Source organism: Canis lupus, chromosome 33 (assembly GCF_003254725.2).
Source record: "Canis lupus dingo isolate Sandy chromosome 33, ASM325472v2, whole genome shotgun sequence".
Classification (NCBI taxonomy): Eukaryota; Metazoa; Chordata; class Mammalia; order Carnivora; family Canidae; genus Canis; species Canis lupus.
Genome location: NC_064275.1, coordinates 25895746 through 25920021, shown reverse-complemented (window position 1 = coordinate 25920021; position 24276 = coordinate 25895746). Strand labels below are relative to the sequence as shown.

The following is a 24276-nucleotide window of genomic DNA, read 5'->3' as shown; positions in this document are numbered from 1 at the left end:
GTCTCCGATGTTTGTTTGTTTATATATATATATATTTTGTTTGTTTGTTTGTTTGTTTGTTTGTTTAGAAAGAGAAATGGGAAGGGGAGGGACAGACAGAGGGGGAAGAAGGCAGAGACTTTTAAGCAGACTCCACGCCCAGTGTGAAGCCCTACAAGGGACTCGATCTCACAACCCTGAAATTATGACCTGACCCGAAATCAAGAGTTGAACGCTTAACTGACTGAGCCACCCAGGCACCCCTTCCTATTTTTAAAATTTCATAAGTCATTTTAAATCCTTGGTGTATACACGGAGTAGATGAACCAGTTTAAGTTAATTTTTCACTTTACTTATAATGACTTATTGCTCTTAAATTCAAATAAAATTTTCCTCTACAAAGACCAAAGGGGGAAAAATGTTAATTTATATACCCTGAGGTACTCTAGTAGATATGTATTATTTTTAACTCTCCAGCAGCCTTTTCCCTTTTTCTTTCCTGAATTTCCTTGGATGAACAACTCTTCCCCATTGCTTCAGAGAGTGATCTCCTTCGGTTCAAGGATACAGCACACACACACACACACACAAAATTCCAGTTCCCTAACTGCAATGATGAGCTAAGCTGATTCAATCAGAAGGAATTTCAGCCTTATGTGAACACCTCTGTTCCCAGGCATCATGTTCCTGATGGTAAGTATACGTTGCCCCTGGATATACCCTTTCCTGTTGAACCCACCCTGATACTGCTGGGAGATATGTGCCTGATACTGCTGGCAGCCCTCTTCCACCATGTGAAACCTGAAGATAAAGACAACACAGCTGAGAAGAGAGTGAGAGATGAAGAAAGCCAGGGTCTAGATTATATAATATGAGTACCTGGATCAAATTGGACCTGAAGCCACATATGCCTAGGACTTTATAGTTATGTGAGTCAACTTCAATTTTTTCTATAAGCCAGTTTAAACTGGATTTTCTATTATTTGCTATTGCAAGAGCATTAACAGATCCAACTATTATCTTCAATTTTCTTTACTGTGTGTGTGTGTATTCGCGTAGCTCTTATATGTGCTGTGTATGAACACACATTGACAAGAATGGTTGTCAGGAAATAAGTGTAGAGAGAACCAAAATTCCCACTGGCAGGTTCAGACAACAATTTCCAGTTTAGACAGGCTTCTGATGACAGGCACACCTTATCACTAGTAAAACCCATAGTGCTCTATGAGTGAGTGCTCAAAATGGGCAAGAACAGTGATTGCAAAGAGGAGGCTGCTTTTCTAGTTACTTTCACAGCAGTACAGAAGCCACAAAATGGGGGAAAGAGGAGCAGGTCAATATAGACACTTAAAAATAATGCATAAACACACATCGTACAGAGAAGCAACTGGGACTCTGCTTGCTCATGAAGTAGTACAGCAGGATGACTCTGACCACTCCCTTCTTCCATCTGCTTCTATTCCTGGGCTAACTTGTCTAGCGGTGGATAATCAATAAACCAGTATCAGGTCAGCCAGTTCACAGCTACGAGGGGCACTGAGGATCGATGCTAATCCATAAGTACATAAAGAGATAACTGGCTAGGATTTTCAAAGCCTATCCCCCTCTTTCTGCATCCTTACTTCTATTCTCTTCTTGTTCCTTCGCAATTCCTGTTTCCCAGGAGTGATTTTGCCTTTCAGAAGAATAATCGGTGGACGGGAGCCTGGGCTGCATAGTTCCTGTACTTCTCCCACATATTATAGGAGGCTGTCTGTTGAATCCTAAAACTGATAAAACAGTGACCATTAATATCTAAACATCTGCCCAGTAATCTGAGCAATAACCACATGATTTTTTAAAGATCATCTTACGTGCACTCTCGAAGCATGTGGATTGAAAGAAAGGTGATGTAGAATTTTCTCTCTTTTTCATGTTGTCATGGAATACATTTAGCAAATCAGATAGAAAGACGACAACTTTAACTTTTTTTAATGATGGGGAGGAGTGTTTCCATGAGAAGTCTACAACAGCACTGATCATGTCATCAGCGACGATGGTTGGGTTTTTTCCAGCACTGCCTGAAAAAGAAAAACTTAAAGCGCTCAAAAGAAGCTTTTGCAGGTATTAGGCAAGTGATGAGATTTGGCAAATGCAGTTTTTGGTGCTGAGAAAGAGGAAAGCAGCCGGCGGCCAGAAGCGGGTCCGGCACTCAGAGCTGGGTCTCCGTGTACGCTGGTTGAACACAAAGTCATAGGACGTCATCCGATGCAACCACTCTGTGGCTGGGATCAATTAAGTCAAACACAACTACTGAATAGCCATGTCTGACCACAGCCAAAAACATGAACACTATCCACACCACAAAAATGGCCCAACCTTCCCCATCCTGGCTAATAGGAGCAATTGCGGCTTCATTCATAATCACAGCATCAGCCATACTCTTCTCCCCTTCCAGGTAAGATGCCCAACCATAGAACCATGTCTGCTTCCTCAAAGTATCCAAGCCAGAGCAAAGCCCCAACTTGCTTGAGACCACCACAAAGCCACCCAGCGCAAGCTCAAATCCATTAATAAGTCCTTAAAGACCTCTTGGTGAGATGCTGCATAGTTCCTCATACCATGTGTTCCTGCTGGTCTTTAACTGAAGGATGCTGGCAGCACAGAGAAAAGAGCATGTGACCTGGTGCAGAAGATCTGGGTTCGTGTCCTGACTCTCCACTGATTAGCTGTGTGATCTTGGGTAAATCATTTGATTCCTCTTATATTAGTTTGCTAGGGATGCCATGACTGTTGGCTCAAGCAACAGAAATTATTTTCTCACAATTCTGGAGACTAGAAGTCTGAGATCCAGGTGTTGGACAGATTGGTTTCTTTTGAGGACTCTCTCTGAGACTTGTATATGGCTGTCTTCTCCCTGTGTCTTCTCATGGCCTTCTCTCTGTACCTACGGATGTTCTAATCTCCTAACTAACAAGGACCCTGGTCATATTGGATTAGAGCCCACTCACTAGGCCTCATTTTAACTTAATTACCTCTTTTTTAAAAAAAGATTTTATTTTTTTCATGTGAAACACAGAGAGAGGCAGAGACATAGGCAGAGGGAGAAGCAGGGAGCCTGATGCGGGACTCAATCCCAGTTCCCCAAGATCACAACCTGAGTGAAAGTCAGATGCTCAACCACTGAGCCACCCAGGTGCCCCTAACCTAATTACCTTTTAAAAGACCCTCTCATTAGATACAGTCACATTCTGAGGTACTGGGGGTTAGGGTTTCAACACTCGATTTTGGCAGGGGAATACAACTCAGCCCACAGTACCTCCAAACTTCAATTTCCTCAGCTATAAAACGGGGGTGATAATAGAAGGTAATAGCTAATAGAGATAAGAATGTGGCAGCTAAGAACATAGTAATTAAGAGCATAATGGCAACCAAAACCACATAACATTAAAAAAAAAAATGTAATGGTTGAAATGTGCAGACCAGGCTGCCTGGGTTTGAATGTTGCTTACTAGCTATATCACCTTGTACTTAAAACCTCGAATTCCTATCTGCAAAATGGGGAAACTAAGAGTCAGGAGCAGGTCTAGATTTTGTAGGGTTTGAAATGTATGCATCTCAGAAAAAGAATACAAAATAAAAATATAAAGTTACATGTAAAAGCAAACATTGATCAAAAAAAATCACAGTTAAGCATAAAATTTGAGATTTTGAAAATCATATTCCCAAATCAAGTTTCCTTAGCTGTGTTCTAAAAATACTTGCAGTCTCTCCAATGCTCAGTGCCAGGAAAAGTCTGAGAAGTCAAAGTGGGAAGAAACAGTGACTCGAACCCACAGTGGTTAAAATATCTTGCTCTTGAAGCTTTACTACACCATATAATCATGTGACGGCATTATTAAGGCCCTCCCAGGCCCTTTTATTTTAATTTTATTTATTTATTCATGAGAGACACAGAGAGAGAGAGGCAGAAACACAGGCAGAGGGAGAAGCAGGCTCCCTGCAGTGAGCCCTACGTGGGACTCGATCCCGGGTCTCCAGGATCACGCTGGCCAAGCGGCTAAACCGCTGAGCAACGCCCCCCCCCCCCCCCCCCCCCCCCTCAAGCTGCCCTCCAGGCCCTTTTAAAAAGCCTGTGCAATTGAGTGTGAATGAATCAGGGAGCGGGTCATTAGTATCACCTTCAAGTAAGAGCAAATTATTGTACACTAGGATAGAGATGAGGAGGAAAGTGTTCCTAGAAACTCGGAGTTGGATTCTGACAGTTTCATGTATTTTTAAAGATTTTTATTTATTTCTTTTTGCCAGAGAGAGAGGGAGAGAGGGAGAGAGAGCACGAGCTAGCGTGTGCAGGAGCTGTGGGGAGGGGTGAGGAGTGGTGGGAAGGGCAGAGGGAGAAGCAGACACCAAGCTGAGCAGGGAGCTGGATGTGGGATTCGATCCCAGGCCCCTGGGATCACGATCTGAGCTGAAGGCAGGCACGTAACGGCCTGAGCCACCCAGGCGCCCCTAGACGTGAGCTTGTTGCTTAAGCACAGTGACTGCATCCTACTAAGGATTTCATGCCCAGGAACTCGCGGTGGGCCTGGGAAACAGCATTTCCATCTAAGGAATGCACAAATGAGGGGCCAGTGGGAGACGCTGCAGTAAACCCCAGGGGGAGGTCGTGAGGGTTTGGAAACCAGAGGGCAGGCTGAAACGGAGCACGCCCCGAGAGAAATGCAAGAAAACCATGGTATTAAGGGCCAAACGTGGAGAGATACCTGGAGACCATACAGTAAAGAACAGAGATGCCTGACAGAGGCCTGGGCCCCACACAGGGCCCCCAGGGGCTGCTGGGTTGCCTGAGATGCATCACTGCCCCTGCCTGCACTCAGCACCGAGGGCCCAGCCGTGAGGCTAAGCCTCAAGGAATCTGGATTATCCAGAAGCTGAGTGGTGAGAGGCTGCAAACCTGTTCCGATGGCTGGAAGGGCAACAGACGTGTACTTCCTCTGCTCACATTCTTCTAGGACAGCGGAGACAGTTTTCCTGACATCATTGTCCCCAAGAACATGAATGATTATCTTGCACATTAAGTAGCCACCTTGTGTAATTATAAACTCTCCGTGAGGCTGTGCAGCTAGAACAGAAGGAAGAAAAGGAAAACACAGCACATTACTCACAGGAAGCAACAAGGCGACCACCGAGAAATGAAAAGAGCGACCCCAGGAAAGCCTGTGATGATTCCTGACCAAGTCCAGCGTCCCTCCATCTCGCTGGCTTCACCCACGGGGACTGTGACAAGGCTCAGTTTCTTTATGAGCAGGATTCTTTATTTATTTTTTATTTTTTTAAAGGTTTCATTTATTTATTCATGAGAGACACAGAGAGAGAGAGAGAGAGAGAGGCAGAGACCCAGGCAGAGGGAGAAGCAGGCTCCCTGCAGGGAGCCCGATGCAGGACTCGATCCCAGGACCCCTGGGTCACACCCTAGCCTGAAGGCAGGTGCCCAACCGCTGGGCCACCCAGATGTCCCATGACCAGGATTCTCTAACTCAACACCTACACTGATGAATATTCGGGGTGCTACTCAAAAGCACTCTAACCTGCTCTAATTCACCCAATCCTCAAAACAAGGCTAGCAGGCAGGTACTATTTCCTCCACTTCACAGGTTAAACAGAGGCTCAGAGATATAAGGTTAGTAGCAAAGACTGCCTGGGATTTGAACCCAAGCAGTCAGTGTCCAGAGCTCTTACCCCACCCCCCCAAGCTGCTGTCCAGAAGAGCAATTCATATGCTATAGATTAATTTTTCAAGGAGAGAAAAGTGATGCATCCGGTGGTGTGGAGACACGAAAGGGTGAAAACTCCTCCCTCTCTTAGGACGCTCAGAGCTCTCGAGCACATGGAAATGACCAGGGCTTGTTTTAAGGCGCCCAGTAGGCCCCTGAGGAAGGCAGGGCTCCAGCCAACTCAGGAGAGTGGGCCCAGCCACCCACCCTGCCCGGGCCCTCCCTGCCGCCCCCTCCCAGGTAGCGTCACAGGCTTTGGCAGCTTGTCCAACCTCACGTCATTCCCTGCTTCTGCCTTCCAAGGCACGGCCAGCTCTGCAGCCCATAAATTCCAGCGAACGTCCTCATGTTGGTGATCAGAATTACTTCCCCTGATCCCTCTCCAGGAATAGACTGGGGAGACAATGTCTCGATCAGAGGAGAGCCATCAAGATAGGACTTTCCGGCAAAAGCAGGTCAGTTGTTTGTCAAGCATGGGACCTGTGACTTCTTTAAATCACCCTCCTAGCTGACTGTCTGCCGGGCAAGGCAGGAGTCCCGGTTTTGGAGGATAAAGAGTTTACAATCACTCTTACAGGTTCCCCCACTGTGATATAATAAAAAATAAGGATTTGATGTTTGTCCTTGGTTCTGAGCTCAGAGTTCCAAGAACTCTGGAATCTCCTGAGTGATGAGAGTCTCATTCATGAGCGAATGAGATGGTTCTTGAGGGTTGTGGGCTGGATAATTTCGGAATGGATGCTGCTCTCCAGAAGGGCCGCGCCAAGGGTAGAGGATTGGAACTTTGAGCCCCAGCCCCTGGCCTCCGGGTACCTAAACCACAAATCTAATGATTTCATTAATCCCGCCCCCACAATAAAACCTCCATAAAAACTCCTAAATAACTGGATTTGGGAATCTTCAGGTTGGTAAATATACCTAGGTGTTGGGAGGGTGGAGCATCTGGAGAGGGCATGGGGCTTCCATCTCTTCCCCTTTGCATCTCTTCCATGTGGCGGCTCCTGAGGTGTATCCTTCATAATAAACTGGTAAATGTAAGACAAGTGTTTTCCTGATGTTCTAAGAGTCATCCTAGGGTATTGTCAAACCTGAGAAAGGGTTTTGTGAATGACCCAATTTATAGGAGATGGGTCAGTAGTACAGGTGGCCGCTGGGACTTGTGCCTGGCATTTGAAGTGGGGCTGGAGCCCTTTAACCTATGGGATCGAGTGTTATTTCTACAGGTAGATAGTGTTAGAAATGAAGAATTGCTGGGTGTCAGAAAACACCTCAGACCCACCAAGGCTCCACATTTACTCGTGTCAGTAGATGAGGTGCTATAGCAAGTAGAACAAGGTTGGGAAAAGTGAAAGATAATTTATACAGCACTTTACAGAGCTTTTCACATTCATTGTCCTGATCGTCAAAACCACCTGTGAGACAGCCTTCCCATACTCCTCCCTTGTTAGTAGAGTCTAGAACTGTCTAACAGATAAGAGAAACAAAGCTCTTGTAGATTAGACGGCATGCCCAGGATCCCTCCTACTCTACTAGAGTAGGATCGACTCTAAGTGGCAGAGCCTGGGCAATTAGGACCCAGGCCTAGTTTCTTTTTAATAGGTGGGAAGGTGGGGGGGAAAAGGACCACCTCCCCATGGCCACAAAGTCACAGCACCCGTATCTGCTCTCCCAGGGAATCAACCTTTTCCCAAAGCGCTCACCACTTTCACCCCCATAGGCCCTGTGAGATAGTATTCTCGGCCCTTCTGATCTGCAATAGGTTGTAGCCGAAAGTAACAGGTGGTCATACCTCGTACAGCGCATTCATTTTCCACAGCCGGTCCAGCACCTTCTAAAACTGCTTTAGATACCCCTAAATAAGACATGTTAAGACATGTTAGTGGTAAAAAACATTAGTTAAAAGTCAATGCATTGGGTAGTCCGGGTGGCTCAGCAGTTTAGCGCCGTCTTCAGCCCAGGGTGTGATCCTGGAGACCCGGGATCGAGTCCCACATCGGGCTCCCTGCATGGAGCCTGCTTCTCCCTCTGCCTGTGTCTCTGCCTCTCTCTCTCTCTGTGTCTCTCATGAATAAATAAATAAATAAATAAATCTTAAAAAAAAAAGTCAATGCATGATTATAGCTTTTATACATTACTTTTGTTCAGCTCATCCCTTTAAGCACAACTCATTGATGCCCCCCACAGAAATGCCCACCTTTTGAAATTAGTTTCAGAAGCAGAATTTAGTGATTCATCAGTCGCATACAACACCCAGTGCTCACTACATCATGTGCCGTCCTTACTGCGCATCACCCAGTTTCCCTCTCCTCCCACCCACCCCCCTCCAGCAAACCCTCAGTTTGCTTCCTGGAGTTCAGTGTCTCTTATGGTTTACCTTCTTCTCAACTTTCTACAGCAACCTTCATTCAGTAGCTGAATAATCAACACTGAGCTGCTGCGTGACGGCACCGCCCAACAGCTGACAGGCCGGTGTCTGCAGCTTTACAGACTCCATTTGTACAGAGATATTTTTGCAGGTATTTGAATTTTTTTCTGCATTCTACCCTGATTACTTTATAAAATGGAAAACCATAAAAATGAAAGTTCTGATATTAATGAGAAGCATGGATCTCAAAACTGAAATAAAATTGAGCGTTCTACTTACGTTCTTTGGTTTTGTTTTTTTTTTTTAAGATTTTATTTATTTATTTATTCATGAGAGACACACAGAGGGGCAGAGACACAGGCAGAGGGAGAAGCAGGCTCCATGCAGGGAGCCCGATGCGGAACTCGATCCCGGTACCCCAGGCTCATCTGAGCCAAAGGTAGACGCTCAACCGCTGAGCCACCCGGGCGTCCCAAGTTCTTTGGTTTTAATGTTTTGTTTTTCACAGGTAGACAGACAGTTGGCTGCCTTCCAATCGAGGCTGTAGCTTCACCACTTTGGTCACTGCTGATGCAGCTCAGTGGCGGGGTTGAAGGCACAGACCATGATTCGGGCAGCCTGGCCTAGGGTGGCCCCCGCCGCTCACTGGCTAACACGGGCCTGGTCAGCTCCCCAACTATTACACAGGGGGTAGCACGGTACTTCCCTCACAGGGTTATCTGAACATTAAAAGAGTGGATAAAAGAGGCTTAGCATAGAATCTGGCCCACAGAGGGATTGAATAATTATTAGTTATTTTTTCATTATAAGGATCTATCTGTCCTCTATCATCCATCTACCCACCTGTGTCTCCTTGATTATGTGTGTGCTGTGAATCGTCTCTTTTATTTATTCACTTTTTTTTATAAGGGAGTTAGAAGCCAAATTGTCTCTTTTAAAAAAAAAAATCCCTTTTTGTTTGTTATGATGTCTGACTTTGCAATAATAGAGGTTTTCCTCAAATATCAGATGATCTTCATCGGTCCATCCACATTTTTAATTAATTAATTAATTATTTTTAGTCCATCCACATTTAGAGGGAGTTTGGGAGCACCACGTAAGGGAAGCTCACTGACCAGCAGACTCTATTTATTTTTTATTTTTTATAAATATATTTTGTATTGGTGTTCAATTTGATCAGCAGACTTTAGTGTGAGGTAAGCAGGTGGTAAATACTAGACTTCAGGGCAGTTGGGTTCTCTCCAGCAGGCTCCTCCAATCTCCTGTCTTGGAGGGCATAGGGCCCCTTCTGTTCTGGGAGCTCCACAGGGACGGGGGCTGGGCACTCACTGTTGAGTACAGAAACTGTCCCTGGAACACGGTCTAGCTCCTACCCTCATCTCACCGGGCCTGCTGCTCTAAGCCCAGAATCTCTGCGTGGTTTCTGTACAGAATGAGCCTCCCATCTCTGGCCAGGGAAGAGCAAGGGAAGTTATTAGTGCATTGGATGGATGGAGGACGAAGAAATGGGTATAAGAGCTCCTCCTACAGAACTGCATCTGATTCTACGTTCATCCCTTTACCTGTGCCCTCCCTTCCCAGGTGCCTGCTGCCTCCAACTCTTGCGTCTCTAGGGATTACTGTTCTCGCCTGCTATACGAAGTTTTCACCACTGGCTAGCTGCTTCTCATATTCTAAAAATACACTGCTGCCTCTTGCTCATGATTGGTTTCCCTCCAACTCTCTTTTTCCTTGTGGGTTTATTTATTTCCTTTCCTGTTGCTTTAATGGAATTTTAAAGGCAGGCAGGGACAAATACATATGTTCAATGTACCACATTTTACATAATTGGATGTTCTTTATGTCTGCATTTTAAAGAACTGATACATTGGATGGTAATTCTACATATTTACTTCTACATAGTGAGTTCCACAATATCTTGCAGCTTAGAAAATATTTAAACTTCTATTTATGTTTTATCTTATGCTTTTACTTCAAAATTTAATGCTTTGTAATGAAAAATATATTAACGTAAGAGTATATGTGTGCAAGTTATACACAAATAGACATGTGGGGAGGCATGCCCTAAGGTGCTCCATTGATGGAGGTGGTCAGACATTTCAGAAAAAAATAAAATAAAATAACAAGAAAAAGGGTCTGAATTTCATTTCTGGGTCAGGGTAACATAGGGGACAGTTACAAGAAGTGAGATACGAGTGCCCACTGAGTTCCATAAAAAGGGAAATAAAAACAAAACTTAAGCTTTGTAAATTAGAAGTGTGCAATTTTGACAGTTCAGTGCTAACAAGGGGATGAGGTAACATAGACGAAGCCCGATGCATCGTGCCTTGACATTGCTACACCCCACCTAACCTCACGACCTCATGACTCTGAGAAATCAACATTTGACAGGCAGAGAAACTGAGGCTCAGAAAGGATAAGTGATGGTTCCAAGGCCACACAAAGGTTAAGTGGCGTAGCTGGGATTCAGACCCAGGTCTTTCTGATTCCAGGGCCCGCTTCCATTCTGCAACACTTTGCCTCTAGACCCAGGCAACATTAGCCACGATTTCCCTCCCAGAAATGAGTGAGTCACGCTAATAGTGACAATCACGCGTAGTGCTTAAATAAAATACCTGATTTCAGATTAAATGTCCTTGTGGTTGAGTTTACAATCACGTCTGCCTTTTCTTTGGTAATATCTCCAGTAGCAATCTGGAAAGTAACTGCACCAATTTTCATTTCATATGTCGCGAACCCAGGGCTGGAGACCATCGTGAACATACCTGGAGAGAAAGCAAGCGAAGGAAAGAGGAGCTGGAGAAAGAACGAAAAGAGTGTGCCCCCCTCTCTTCCCAGTCCTCTGGCTTTCTGCCTCCATAAACCAAACAGTGCCATGCCTCCCCGCCTGCCAAGTCGCTGGGTTTCCTTTTTTAAGGAAATTAGAAAATAATGCTTTGTGGCAGGAAGAGTATCCATTTCTCAGTAAAACAGGATGAGGCCAAAACATCTCATTGGACCGTCCGCTCGTCTGCACAGGTTGCTGTGGAGTCCTGGGGAAGGCGTGAGGAAGGACAGAGGGCAAGGCACGCCGGCATCGCTGGGAGACTTCTGTTTCAAGCTTTGTTGAAGTAGGACACGGGACAATGGTAAATATTTAAGATGTACAGCGTGATGTCTTGACTTCCACATGCACTGCGAAATGATTCTCCAGTTGAACTACCAGCACAGCCATCGCCCCCCAGAGTCACCATTTTGTGTGTGGGAGTGTGTGGATGCACACGCACACGGTCCTGGTGGGAACACCCGAGATCGCCTCTCTTAGTGAACTTCAAGAATACGAAACACTCTTATGAACCCCAGCCCCATGTTGTATGCTTGGTCTCCAGACTGGACCCATCTTGTGATGGAAAGTTTGTGCCTCCAGGTGACTCTTTAATTACTATCTTACAGAAACAGAGATGGTCGCAGTGACTAGGTCATTTGTCCAATTTGGGGGGGGAAGATCTATTTTATTTATTTATTTGAGAGAGAGCGAGCGCGTTGGAGCAGGGGGAGGGGCAGAGGGAGAGGATCTCAAGCAGACTCCGCGCTGAGCGTGGAGCCCGACGTGGGGCTCGACCTCACGACTCTGAGATCATGACCTGAGCCGAAATCAAGAGTCAGACGCTCACCTGACTGAGCCACCTGTGCGCCCCTGTCCAACGTTAAATAACAGCTCACTAACTCCAAATATGAGCTTTTCCTGTAGCTTCCCATCTCACTGGGGCAGCAGTAGGAAGGCTGCTCTGAGGAAATCACCCTTACCTGGTGCATAACATTGCTGTCCACTCTACGCTCTGGGGCTTTACAACGCAGCTGTGCTATTTCTACTGATCCCTTAAGCTCCTTCGGCCTCCCTTTCCACATGAAGCAGTGGCAACAGAGCCACGTGCCCAGGAGGCCACTGTATAGATTAAATAATATATATATATGAAAGCAATCGGTGAAGTTTAGTGTCAGCCACATTTCAGTTATCTGTGTGCATGTGTGTGGGTCTTCAAAGACCTTTTCTGGATAATTCCTTCAGAATGGGAGGACACACACCCAGGAAGCTGTGGTTGGGCTCTGCTCCCAGCTACCCACACCTCCATAGAATGACTCCTGGTGAGACACTGGCTGCCTGTGGTCAGCATGGTGGATGGGCTCCGGCACAGTCACTTCTCCAGGGGCACAGCTTCTTGATCAGATCCATGTGAGCCAACAGCATGTGGAGGCAACAGCAGTGCTTCGGGCCCAGAATGGCCAGGGCATCCCCCTCCATCTACTCGGCCCACAGCAGCCCCAGGTAGGCCTTCTGCTTGTTACAAGGACCTTGCGGCAGGTGAAGCAGTGCAGGGGGACGATGAAGGGGGCCACAGGGCGGTCACTGGTCCCACCCCTGGCCACTGCCTCACTCCTCCATCCTCAGTTATCTTTAATGGCCATTTCTTAGAAACTCTGGCCTTGTTACCAGATTTTGTTCACATCTGGTATGATGCCTGCTGGATGGCTAGTTTGGCCAAGCAGAGCCTCGGTGCCCCTGTTAATCACTATCTTGAAAACGTAGAGATCCTGTCCTGCCTCTTATTCCCACCAAGTGGAATGTGCAGAAGAGCATGTTGGTCAGTGTTCAAGGTCAGGGGCTGAGCGTGGGGGGCTGACCAACCCTGTATGTCTCTCTTATAATGAAGACTGTCCCCATGGCAGGCCTTGATCTTGGAAACGCTGGCCATGCAAGGAGGGGAGGGGCCAGGGACAGCTGCTAGGGTATGTTGTTATGATATAAAAAATTGCAAAAAAAAAAAAAAATTGCTGCATGTGGATCCTGGCAGTGGAGGCTTCATCCACCCGGCCGCTCTGGACTCCCTGTACAAGTTCCCGCAATAAACCTATACCTCGATCAGTGTCTTTGGGTCTTTTCTTTGGCCTCACCAGACCATGGCCCACCCTAGAGTCTGCTGGGGTGCAGCAGCACAACATCCATATAATTTATTCTTTGTGTGCTCAGACAATGGAACATGCCCCACCACCTCCTTCATTACTGATTTGTGCCTCATGTGAATTCGCTTTGTCTCCTTCTATTGGACTTCAGCTACCACTGAAGAGCCACTAAACAGAGGGAAATATTTCTCAGCAGAACAACTTTGCCAGACCTTGGCTACCTCCAGCCATGAGATTCTTGTCCTCATTGGGATTAACACTTGACCATGTAGTGAACTTATCTAAAAATGCCTGGAAATAGAAAGAAATATGGTTACCGACTATAACAATGTTCTATAAATATATTAATCCAATTCTTTGGAGCAATGATCACCAGACATCATATTAGGAACAATAGTTCTCCCTGTATTTCTCTCTTGGCCAGAGACTTTTTAATTATATGATTGCAGTTCAAACTAGGAATTTTCTCAATGAACTCCAGGGCTGATTTAGTTTATTTCGTGGAAAGGCCACAATTCTATCCCAAATGCCTGAGAGTAACTAAGAACTTAGGAAAGAACATTATAGTTGATATCTTGTTAAAGTGCTAATGTTAGTACCTTGTAGCAATAGCCCTTAAAGCCAGGTAACAAAAAGGTAATAATAACTACTCCTGCAACCAGTTTTGAGGTGTGCTATGTGCTAGACGCCATGCAAAAACACTTCAAATACATCCTCTTTGAAGTCTCACAGCAACTCTGAGGAGTGTTCTTGTCACATTCACTTGACACGTGATAAAACTGAAATTCAGAGAAATGGCCTCCCTCAACCTTTAAGTGGCAAAACTGAGGGCAGGCCTGGTGGCTCAGCGGTTTAGCGCCGCCTTTGGCCCAGGGCCTGATCCTGGAGACCCGGGATCGAGTCCCACGTCGGGCTCCCTGCATGGAGCCTGCTTCTCCCTCTGCCTGTGTCTCTGCCTCTGTGTGTGTGTGTGTCTCTCATGAATAAATAAATAAAATCTTAAAAAAAAATAAATGGCAAAACTGAAATTCAAACCAAGCTGTACCTTTCTTCTTTGTACTTTTATATTGTTTGTGGTTTTGCTATAACTATGCACAATTTATGTAAAGTCAATATAACTTTTCAAGAATTAGAAACAGATTTTGGCACTCAGACTGGGCCAACCAACTAAGGACTGCGTCTCTAGGAATGGGTGCACTTTACCAGGGCGATGTCAGTGGTTAAGTGCTTAGTACGTGTACTTTGGCTGCTTCTCTACTACTGAATATTGTACTGCTATTTCTAGCTTTAGACCCTCATAGTCTTGGATAGACTGGTTTTATTCTATATCAAAAAAACAACACCTAAAGTCTTGAGGTTTCTCTTATCTGGTCTTTTCCCTATAAATAAAGCCATGATTTGGCTTTCATTCAGTGTTAAAATACCTGGGCCACTTTTATGCCACTAACTTTCTGCTTCTTCCTAAGAATTTATTAAATGCACAGTACCTTGTCTCTGGCTAAACTGTCTAGGAAGGACTGTGTCAGTCGTCAGTGTTATCTCATAGAATCATATAAAACCCCTCAACAGCAATCAATACTTATGGACAGAGAAGTGAAAACATTATTATTTACGGATCTATAAAGACATCTGGTTGCACTTAGGTTCACTTGCCAGAATGACTAGAAGAGACATGTCACCATACCTGAAGGGTTTCGTCATCACCTGGATATACCAGAAAGTGAACTTCTTGTAAGCTTTTCTGCCATAGACTGCTACTAAATCTGAACACTTCCGAAAGGATTAGTTCGGCAAAAATAGCTTTGGGAAACCTCAAACTTCCTGTTCCAATCATGGGAAATGTGATTGATGAAAAAGAGAACTCCTCTACAGTTGTCAAACATTTCTTGATTATATTTGCCATGATCTGAAATGTATAAAATACACTTGTATAAGTTAGGGCTGAGGTTTCCTCTGCTATTGTTGGCTATTGTCTGGGTTGAGAGAGTTAGAAAGAGGAAACAGAGGGGAGAGAACATTCCAGAGAGATTCCAACCATGCAGGAAGGAGGCTCCAATAGTATGGGAATGGCTATATAAACAATGGTGTCTTATGGCAATCAAAAGCCATGTTTATGGACATTGGGGAGATGTTTGTATCAAGTTAAAAAAAAAAAAAAGGATTAAAAAGGGGAAGGGAAAAAAATAAAAAGGGGAAGAGAATCTCAACTAAGAAACAAGTACGTAGGGATCCCTGGGTGGCGCAGTGGTTTAGCGCCTGCCTTTGGCCCAGGGCACGATCCTGGAGACCCAGGATCGAATCCCACGTCAGGCTCCCTGCATGGAGCCTGCTTCTCCCTCTGCCTATGTCTCTGCCTCTCTCTCTCTCTCTGTGATGACTATCATAAATAAATAAAATTTAAAAAAAAAAAAAAAAAAAAAAAAAAAGAAACAAGTACGTATAAAATGGACTTGAAGAGAATATAATACAATGTTAACCAAATTTATCTCTAGGCGGCTGGATTATAATTTTTATTTTAGTCTTTATAGTTTCTGTAGTCTGTAATATACCATGTATTACTTCTGTATTCTGAAAAAAAAAAAAAAGTTGGGAGTAGAGGTAAGAAGTCATCACAAGAAGAGCGATGACCGGGCAGTCCGGGTGGCTCAGTGGTTTGAGCGCCTGCCTTCGGCCCAGGGTGTGACCCTGGAGTCCCGGGATCAAGTCACACGTTGTGCTCCCTGCATGGAGCTGCTTCTCCCTCTGCCTGTGTCTCTGCCTCTCTCTCTCTGTGTCTATCATGAATAAATAATTAAAATCTTTAAAAAAAAAAAAAAAAAAAAGAAGAGCAATGACCCCCATTCTCCACCACAGCTCTGGCTGCCTCTCTTTGTTCTACTGAAAGATTATTACACTAATCTTCAGGTATCATCCCTGGAGAACCCCAAGGATTGTTACTACTTCCGAGGGTCAATTATTCTGAAATAACTGGTAGCTATCATGGACTGTTCGTGGAATGCAACAAATATTTCAATAAACAGACAAAGTTTGATCAATACTAGGCTTTCTCAACTTTGGCCAGAAAAGTCTGTGTTGTGGAGGCTGATGCATGCTTTGAAGGATGCTTAGCAGCATCCCTGGTCTCCACTTCCTAGTTATCAGTAACTGTGGCAACAAGCCAAATGTCCCCTGGGGAATAGATTCCCTTTTTTGAGAACCACAGATCTCTACCGTGCCCGAAGATTACCAAAGCTACCAATGAAGTAGGGAACTAAGGATTTTCTCTACCTGCTGAGAAGACCCTGCTCCATTATCCCAGTGTGGTGCCACGACATGGAGAACGGCTTTGCAGTTCAGATTGCAGCCACTTGTCATGAATATGCTACCTACTTCCTCCTCTGTTCCCTGCCTGGTGGCATATAACTCTTTCTGGAGCTCTGGGCCAGCTTTCTGCAGAAGAGCCTGAGATAATTGTCCGCCTCCAAGTTGAAGATTCATGGGAACGGTGTTGACAATGACATCGGCCTTGAGGAAAACAGCAACAATTTGTTAGAGACTGAATCAATGAATCATGATTAACCAATTATGACTTGCCAAGTATTGTGGGGTAAGGCATAAGATGTGTTTTGTCTATTATACTGACCTGCCAGCCCTACCCTCAAGGAGCTTACGATCTGTTGTTAGTACTTAAATACCAAGTGAGTTGAGCTCCAAAACTTAGAAATTAAGGAAATACATCACCCGTATTGTAATGTAATGACTCAGGCTAGGGCTATGAAAATGAGCAAACCAGAGACCACAGGCAAAGAAGGAGAGTCAGAATGAAAGGTAGAAGCAGAAAAAGAAAGTTAGCCAGATGAGACAAAAACACAGACCTTGGAGAGAGACCGAGGAAGAGGGAGAAAGTTGCTTTTAGGCTGGCACTGAGAGTAATTGTTCAGACTTTATGAACATCCCTATAGAAAGAATGAGTCCATCTGCAGGATGGGTGGCATCTGGTCAGCCCTGAAGGCCCTGACAAAGGAAGGTCACTGAGGTGAATGTAGGACTGCCTACATTCAAGCCTGTCCAGTGGTATCAAGAGTTCTCCAATGCCTGCCGAGGCCATCTCTTGGTGAGATGCCGTCATGACTTGAGGCCAGTAGATAGATAGTAATATTCAATTCATCCAATTCCACTTACTCGGATTTCATATTCAAATTTGGAGAGGAGAATGCTTTGATCATGTGAATTTTGAGTATCCTGGTTCCTTAGGCAGCCCTTCTTCATTGTAAATTAAAAGGTATCTATGTCTTTGGGCCACATAACAGTTCTATTTCTCACTCTCATGGGTCCATCTCCATCTTACAGGAGATTAGTTAACATAAACTAATCTCAGGACCTGAGAAGTTCCCTGCAGGGACAAAAGTCAGTGAGCCTGCCAAAAAACCAAGATCCAGCCCACTTTCATCCCACTCTCTGCTTACTGATTCCGACACAGTTTGGAGAAGTAATATATTAACATGTAAAACAGTGAAATATTCTGAATGTTTAAATCAGTTCAAGATGATAAAAAGAAACTCTGTGTTAAAAATACAATTAGTAATTGCTATAGAATTTTTTAAAAGGCAGGAAGCCTTTAGGCTGGACTGGTGAGTAAAGTCTTTACAAAGAGGATAAGCCATGAAGCTGGGACAAGGAGAAAGAAGGCAGTAAGCATTCTAGGTAGGTGAATATTTAAGAAAACACAAAGACTTGAGAAAGGTCAGAAATCAGCCCACTTTAGCTAACAGAGCGTGTTAGCTAAATGGTGAGAGACGGGGCTGGAAAGAAATTTGGGGTCAAGTGATGGAAGGCTCCAAAAGCTCACACTTTTTTTCAGACTTTATGCTACAGGCTGCAGGGAGCCCCTGAGAATAGGTACCTTGACAGGGTTGACACGAGTTTAATAACAGACTATGTAGTAAAAAGACCTCGTCTTTTTTTCCTCGTCTACAAGATGAGGGTACAGAAAATCTATCTCAACTAGATTGTAACACAACTTGGGTGAAGGGTAAAATTTGAAGTGGTCTGTTTTAAGTGGATAACAATGATAGATACCTTTTTTTTTTTTTTTTTTTTTTGAGTTTTCACTATGTGCCAGGGAGGTGCTAAATGTTTTATGTGGATTATTTTATTTAAACCTCACAACAACCCTAATATCATCATCATCCATAGTTGTAGATAAGGATGAGTCACAGGGGGTGTTGACCAAGGTGAACGGCTGGTCAGTGGTAGAGTAGGATTTGAATTCTGTCTGAACGAGCTTTGGAGTTGGTCTGTGTAACCACCACACTGCGTCTACTCCTAAAGTGACAAAGAAACTTACTGTACTTGGATGTTACCCAGTTCTTTTCTGGTCTGAGTTCGCTCACCAAGCAATCTCCTGATAGGCAGCTACAGGGCCCTCCATGGCCCGTAGCCATGGCACTTGGCTTCCTTGTTGCAAATTAAAGAATTACAATTCCAATTTCATAAATAAGTCTTTTGAGTTTGATTAGTGCCAGTTTAAGTCTGGCTAGTACTAGAAGATTCAACTTTTCAACTTGAAGATTTGAGAACTAGGCCCTGAAACCATGTAACAAAGGAGCTTAAGGATTCTAGCCATTCTAAGAACATGAAGAAAGTGGTTGGATGCCTCCCTCCTGCTATCTCACTAGCTGCAGCAACGGCAAAGAATATTTCCAGTGGCTCATAAGCCATGAGTCTCTAAATTTCTCAGAAGAATTCTCTTTCCATTGATCTTGAGTGTATGCCATCTGAAGGTAAACACCAAGTGTCAAAATGGTGGAAACTACAGAATTCCGAAGAAGAATTCACATCAGTAATTCTCAGCCTTAGCTGCATATTAGAATCACTTGGAATTCTTTCAAAAACTACTGACCCCCTAGACCACATACCTGGTCAATTAAAATCAGATTTTCTAGGGGTGGGGTCTGGGCATTTGCATTTTTTTTTAAGATTTTATTTATTCATGAGAGACACGGGGTGGGGGGGGGCAAGAGAGAAGGAGAGAGAGGCAGAGACATAAGCAAAGGAAAAAGCAGGCTCCCTGCGGGGAGCCCGATGTGGGACTCCATCCCTGGACCCCAGGACCACGCCCTGACCCAAAGGCAGATGCTCAACCGCTGAGCCACCCAGGTGTCCCTGGGCACCTGTATTTTTAAAAGCTTCTCAGATGGTTCTGACGTGCAGCCAGGACTGAATACCATGGATGTTAACTCTAGATGGAATACAGGGCCTGTATCTCCTGCTAACTGGTGATTCCACGAGGGGAAATGCAATAGGAGTGAAGGCAGGCAAAAGCCAAGCTGAGCTTTTAGTACCCACCCTGGTAATATTTCTCCTTTCTCATTCTGCCTGTGTCTCAGAAAGTGCTCAGACAGGAGCAACGGGGTACTTTTGTAAAGGGTGATATTACAAAGTTATGTACAAATCTCCTCCCCATAAATGCTGATTGGAACAGAACTGGGTTGAAAGTAGGTCAAGATGAGTTACAGAGAAATAAAAGAGGTAGATGCCACGCCCGGGTTTGTGGTCAACTTGGATGTCTTCACATGAGAACATGTGGAATACAGGGGAAAGTTAAGTATAGCCTGCTTGAACCTCAGGTAGGTTCAGCTCCTCAAATTTATAGGATCTTAATCTTTGACCTCAAATCACAGAACCAGTGAACTAGACCCCACTGTTTCTTATCGGATTTACTAAATAGCACCACTTACCTGGAAACAAATAACATCTCCACTTATCAACACGAGGTTTAGACCTTCTTTGGTTTGGGTTGAGGTTATCACATTTCTGTTTGAAAGACAATTCATCCAGCTGACTTGGTCTCTTGACTGTGGAGAAAACAGTAAAAGTATTGACCAGTCAATGCTATCTGGAGCCTTACTCACAGGTGCCCAAACAGAAAATAACTAGTAGATTCCACACCTCTCTAACTCAACTCATAATCCCACCCTAAGATTCAAAAGCAAATAATTTATTATCACAATTTCTGAGTACCAACTGTATTTAATACTCCATATGCCAGTGAGCTCTTTTTACTTATGCCCCCCAAGAATTCTAGATTAGTAGACCCTGCTGAGGGGAATAAGTAAAACCACCCATCACCCTTGCCTCCCAGGTAGGACTCACTCTACGTTTCCCCAGTGGGAGTAAGTGGTAACTGATTTAATAACACACCCTATCAGTATCTTTTACTTCCCTATTTAGATCATTTGCACTTGAATCCTGTCTCAAGTACTCTCCTGGGGAAACTCAAACTAAGACACACCCCTCAGTTCTCCACAATAAAGCATTTGTAGTTTGACTATTAATCAGCCAAAGAATTTTAAAACCAAAACCAAGCCAAAACCAAAACCCAGGTACAAAGAGATGAAACCACTTACTCAAAGTCAAAATATCAGCTGAGAAAGGCACCATCTGTGAATCTGCACAGACTCTAGGAAGACAAGCTGATCTACCTGATGGTCATCTCACACTTAAACCCAGTGGTAAAAACATGGCGCACATCACCTCCCCCTGCCCATATACCTCATCATCCACACCCATGACAGACATTAATTGGTATCAACACTCTTTTTCAGTCAATCCAAGTAGAGGTTCAGAACCTTGCTCAACATAGAGCTCCAGGCAACAACTATTGTTTGATCAGAAGTAACCCATGAAATGAAATGTATTTTTCATGACTGATCTAACTCAAAAGGGTTATGAATTTTCTTTGCTTAAAACAGTCTTAGAGGGATCTGCGGGTGGCTCAGCGGTTTAGCGCCTGCCTTCGGCCCAGGGCGTGATCCTGGAGACCCAGGATCAAGTTCCACATCGGGCTTCCTGCATGGGGCCTGCTTCTCCCTCTGCCTGTGTCTCTGCCTCTCTCACTCTCTGTGTCTCTCATGAATAAATAAATAAAATCTTAAAAAAAAAAAAAATCTTAGAGAATTTTCCACACTCTACTCTCTATAACAAATAGAAAACTCCAGAAGGACCGGGAATGGGCTCCTTGAGCAGTCCTTTTCCCTATACTCTCCTGCATGTACTCTGGTATGTTTGGTGCAAGCATTATTAATGGCCTCCCATCCTGAGAAATCCTTGGGTATAGACTCTCTCAAAGCACTGATATAAAGACCAGAAAACCTTCTAGAAGAACCAGCCACATTCTCTGTCAAATTTTGTTTTTTCATTTTCAGTGTTATGGTTGGTGTCTTTAATTGGACTCTTTTCACATCCTCCAAACAACCTGTTATTATGATCATCTCCTTGAATATATCAGACTCAATCAAAATAAAAAACAATCTATGTTGTTTTTTATGTCTTCCCATGCTGTTGGCTTCACATTCAATTTGGTGATTTGATATTTAGAAATTATATGGCAGAAGTTTTTAGAAAAGTCCCCATTCCAAGTCTTGATGACATTGATCTTTGTCTTTCCTTGGGTTCAGTCGCCACAGATCTGAATGTTACCTCTAGCTCCCTTTCAGCTGACTTGGGGCCATGTTACCTCACAGTGACACTTTCCCTTTTGTAATTTATCATTCCAATCAGGTGATGCTTCTTCTGCAAGATCTTCCATATGAGAGGATCCAGAGCCACTAGAAATGGTGCAGCCAACTTTCTCAGGGGCTTCTCCTTTCTGTGCAAGGCTAGGCCCAAAGTCACATAATATGGAAACACAGAGATGGGCCTTTCATTGAAGACAAGCTCTTTGGCCAAGTAGGTGTCCACCACTAAAATAAAGTAAAAGGTAAGGATTCAGACAAAATCTTTAGTATAAAAAGAAGTCCTGAAACTAATGAGACTCTGAAATGTAGAATGTCTGCCTAAAATAGTACCACTGTCAGGCAGCTCAATGAAAGATGTGATATTCATGAATGCAATGGAGTTAATCCTCACCTAATGGAATAGATCTATCCCAATAATGTTTACTTTGCAGTGAAGGTTTGTACAAGTAATCTGATTTTCCCATTAACATTCATTATATTATTGGAGAGGTGATATTTTTTCTGGAAAAAAGAGAAAAACAAGACTCTGGTTCTTAAAGATTCAATAAATGCACACAATTATGCATGAGCAATTAAAAGCTAACTGTTAAAAGTAAATACGACATTGGGGTATCTGGGTAGTTCAGTCAGTTGGGCGTCTGACTCTTGATTTTGGCTCAGGTCATGATCTCAGGCTTATGAGATGGAGCCGTGTGTCAGGCTCAACATTCAGCAAGGAGTCTGCTTGAGATTCTTTCCCTCTGCCCCTCCCCCTGCACTCTCTCATACAAAATAAATAAATTAATTAAAAAAAAAGAAGTAAATACAATTTTTTAAAAGGAAGAGTTATAATAGTAAAAGACATTAAAAACAATTGTGTGCTGTAACCAAAAAAAAAGTAATAAAATTAGGTCTGATTCCCAGAAGCAGAGCTTGAGATAAGGATTCATGTGCAACTGAATTGCTAAAGTTGTACCCTCAGGAGAAACACGTAGGAAGTAAGAAATAAAGACAGAGAATGGGGTTCAGGTTAAAGCTGGCTTCTGACCGATCCTGCAAGGGACTCTGGAGTATATAAATTGCATCACATTGTTGTCCCAACCTTGAGACGGGGAGCTGGGATTTTATACCTCCCCACCAGCCGGTTATCTGTCTATGGGTCATCCTGGTTGGGTGATGAATGTAAATTCCCAGGCACCTCCAGTCTCCAGACCGCTAGTCTCTTGAAGACAATCCCTCTGGAGAAGGTTGTAAGTGTGAGTCTTTCCCAGCTATACTTTAGCAGTTGGATTATGGGTGAACCTAATAAATAAAAGAGGCCCTGGGACATCTGGAGAAGCATCAAAGGAAAGGAAAGACACTCAAGGAGGTCCAAAGAGTAACTGCACAAGTTTGAGAGAAAGAGTATGTGGCACAGTAGCTAAGTCATAGAGAAATATCTAAGGAATTTTGATGGATGATAAATTCTGTATAAGTCAACAGTGATGTAGCTATTTAAGAAGAAAAAAATAAAGGTCACCAAACGCTGGGAAGAAGAAGGAGCTACAGGAACTCTCATTCACTGCTGGTGGGAATGCAAAACGGTACAGCCACTTTGGAAGAGAGTCCGGCAGGTTTTTTTTTCTTTTATTTTTGGCAGTTTCTTATAAAACTAAACATACTCTTACTATATGATCCAGCGCCTGTGCTTTGTGGTATTTACCTAAATGAGTCGAAAATTTATGTCCACACAAAACCTGCACATGAGTGTTTATAGCAGCCATATAGCTTAATTCATAATTGCCAAAATTTGGAAGCAACCAAGATGTCCTTCAATAAGTGAATGGAAAATAATGGGCGTGATGCCTCCATAAAATAGAATATTATCCAGAGATAAAAGAAATGAGTCATCAAGCTACCAAATGCCTATTACTAAGCAAAGGAGCCCATCTGAAAGGGTACATGTTCTAGGAGTCCAACCACATGGCATTTTGAAAAAGGCAAAACTCTGGAAACAGTAAAAAACATCAGGGATCCCTGGGTGGTGCAGTGGTTTGGCGCCTGCCTTTGGCCCAGGGCGTGATCCTGGAGACCCGGGATCGAATCCCACATTGGGCTCCCTGCAGGGAGCCTGCTTCTCCTCTGCCTGTGTCTCTGCCTCTCTCTCTCTCTCTCTGTGACTATCATGAATAAATAAATAAAAATATTAAAAAAAAATCAGTGGCTGCCTGCAGTTTGGAGGAGGGAGGGGAGGAGGGATAAATCGGTGAAGCACCGGGGATTTTCAGGGCACTGAAATTATTCCAGTCTTTGAGGACACATGACGTCATGCATTGTCAGAACCCAGAGAATCATTCAACCAGAGTGAACTCTAATATAATGGACTTTAGTTAATAATAATGTAGCAATACTTTTTCATCAGTTGTAACAAAGGTACCACACTAATGCAAGAGGTTAGTATGAGGGAAAACTGTGGGTAGAAGGAATTCTCCTTACTTCCCGCTCAATTGTTCTGTAAACCTGAAACTGCTCTAAAAATAGTCATTCATTTTTAAAAAGGTAGTAATGAGATTTGGGGCTATAAGAAGAAAAACATGATAACGAGAATATGCATAATGAATAATAATCCTATTCTACTTTTCACTGGTGAAAACCGGCAATGCCTGGGGTATTGTATTTTGTTCAAGGTACAAAACTTTGCAAAGGGATTATGAAAATAGCTATGGTGTTCAGGAGAGGAAAAGTGAAGCTGTGAAAGGACTCCAAACCGCATCACATGAGG

The 24276-nt window shown here is 43.9% G+C and overlaps 1 protein-coding gene across 6 annotated transcripts in view; it reads right to left on the bottom strand.

Moving 5' to 3' along the window:
• PARP15 (poly(ADP-ribose) polymerase family member 15) overlaps positions 1–24276 on the bottom strand; it is a 45071-nt gene that overhangs the window by 6130 nt on the left and 14665 nt on the right. For 2 of the 6 annotated variants that reach the window (XM_049105459.1, XM_049105457.1), the window contains exons 4-14: positions 21928–22037; positions 21536–21761; positions 19758–19874; positions 16306–16542; positions 14723–14944; positions 13251–13329; positions 10713–10862; positions 7522–7584; positions 4913–5080; positions 1833–2039; positions 1602–1748 (exon numbers count right to left, since the gene is read on the bottom strand). In XM_049105459.1, coding sequence (XP_048961416.1) covers positions 1602–1748; positions 1833–2039; positions 4913–5080; positions 7522–7584; positions 10713–10862; positions 13251–13329; positions 14723–14944; positions 16306–16542; positions 19758–19874; positions 21536–21607 — 1462 coding nt within the window. In that variant the 5' untranslated portion in view covers positions 21608–21761; positions 21928–22037. The other 4 variants (XM_049105458.1, XM_049105461.1, XM_049105460.1 and 1 more) reach the window with 4 other exon arrangements.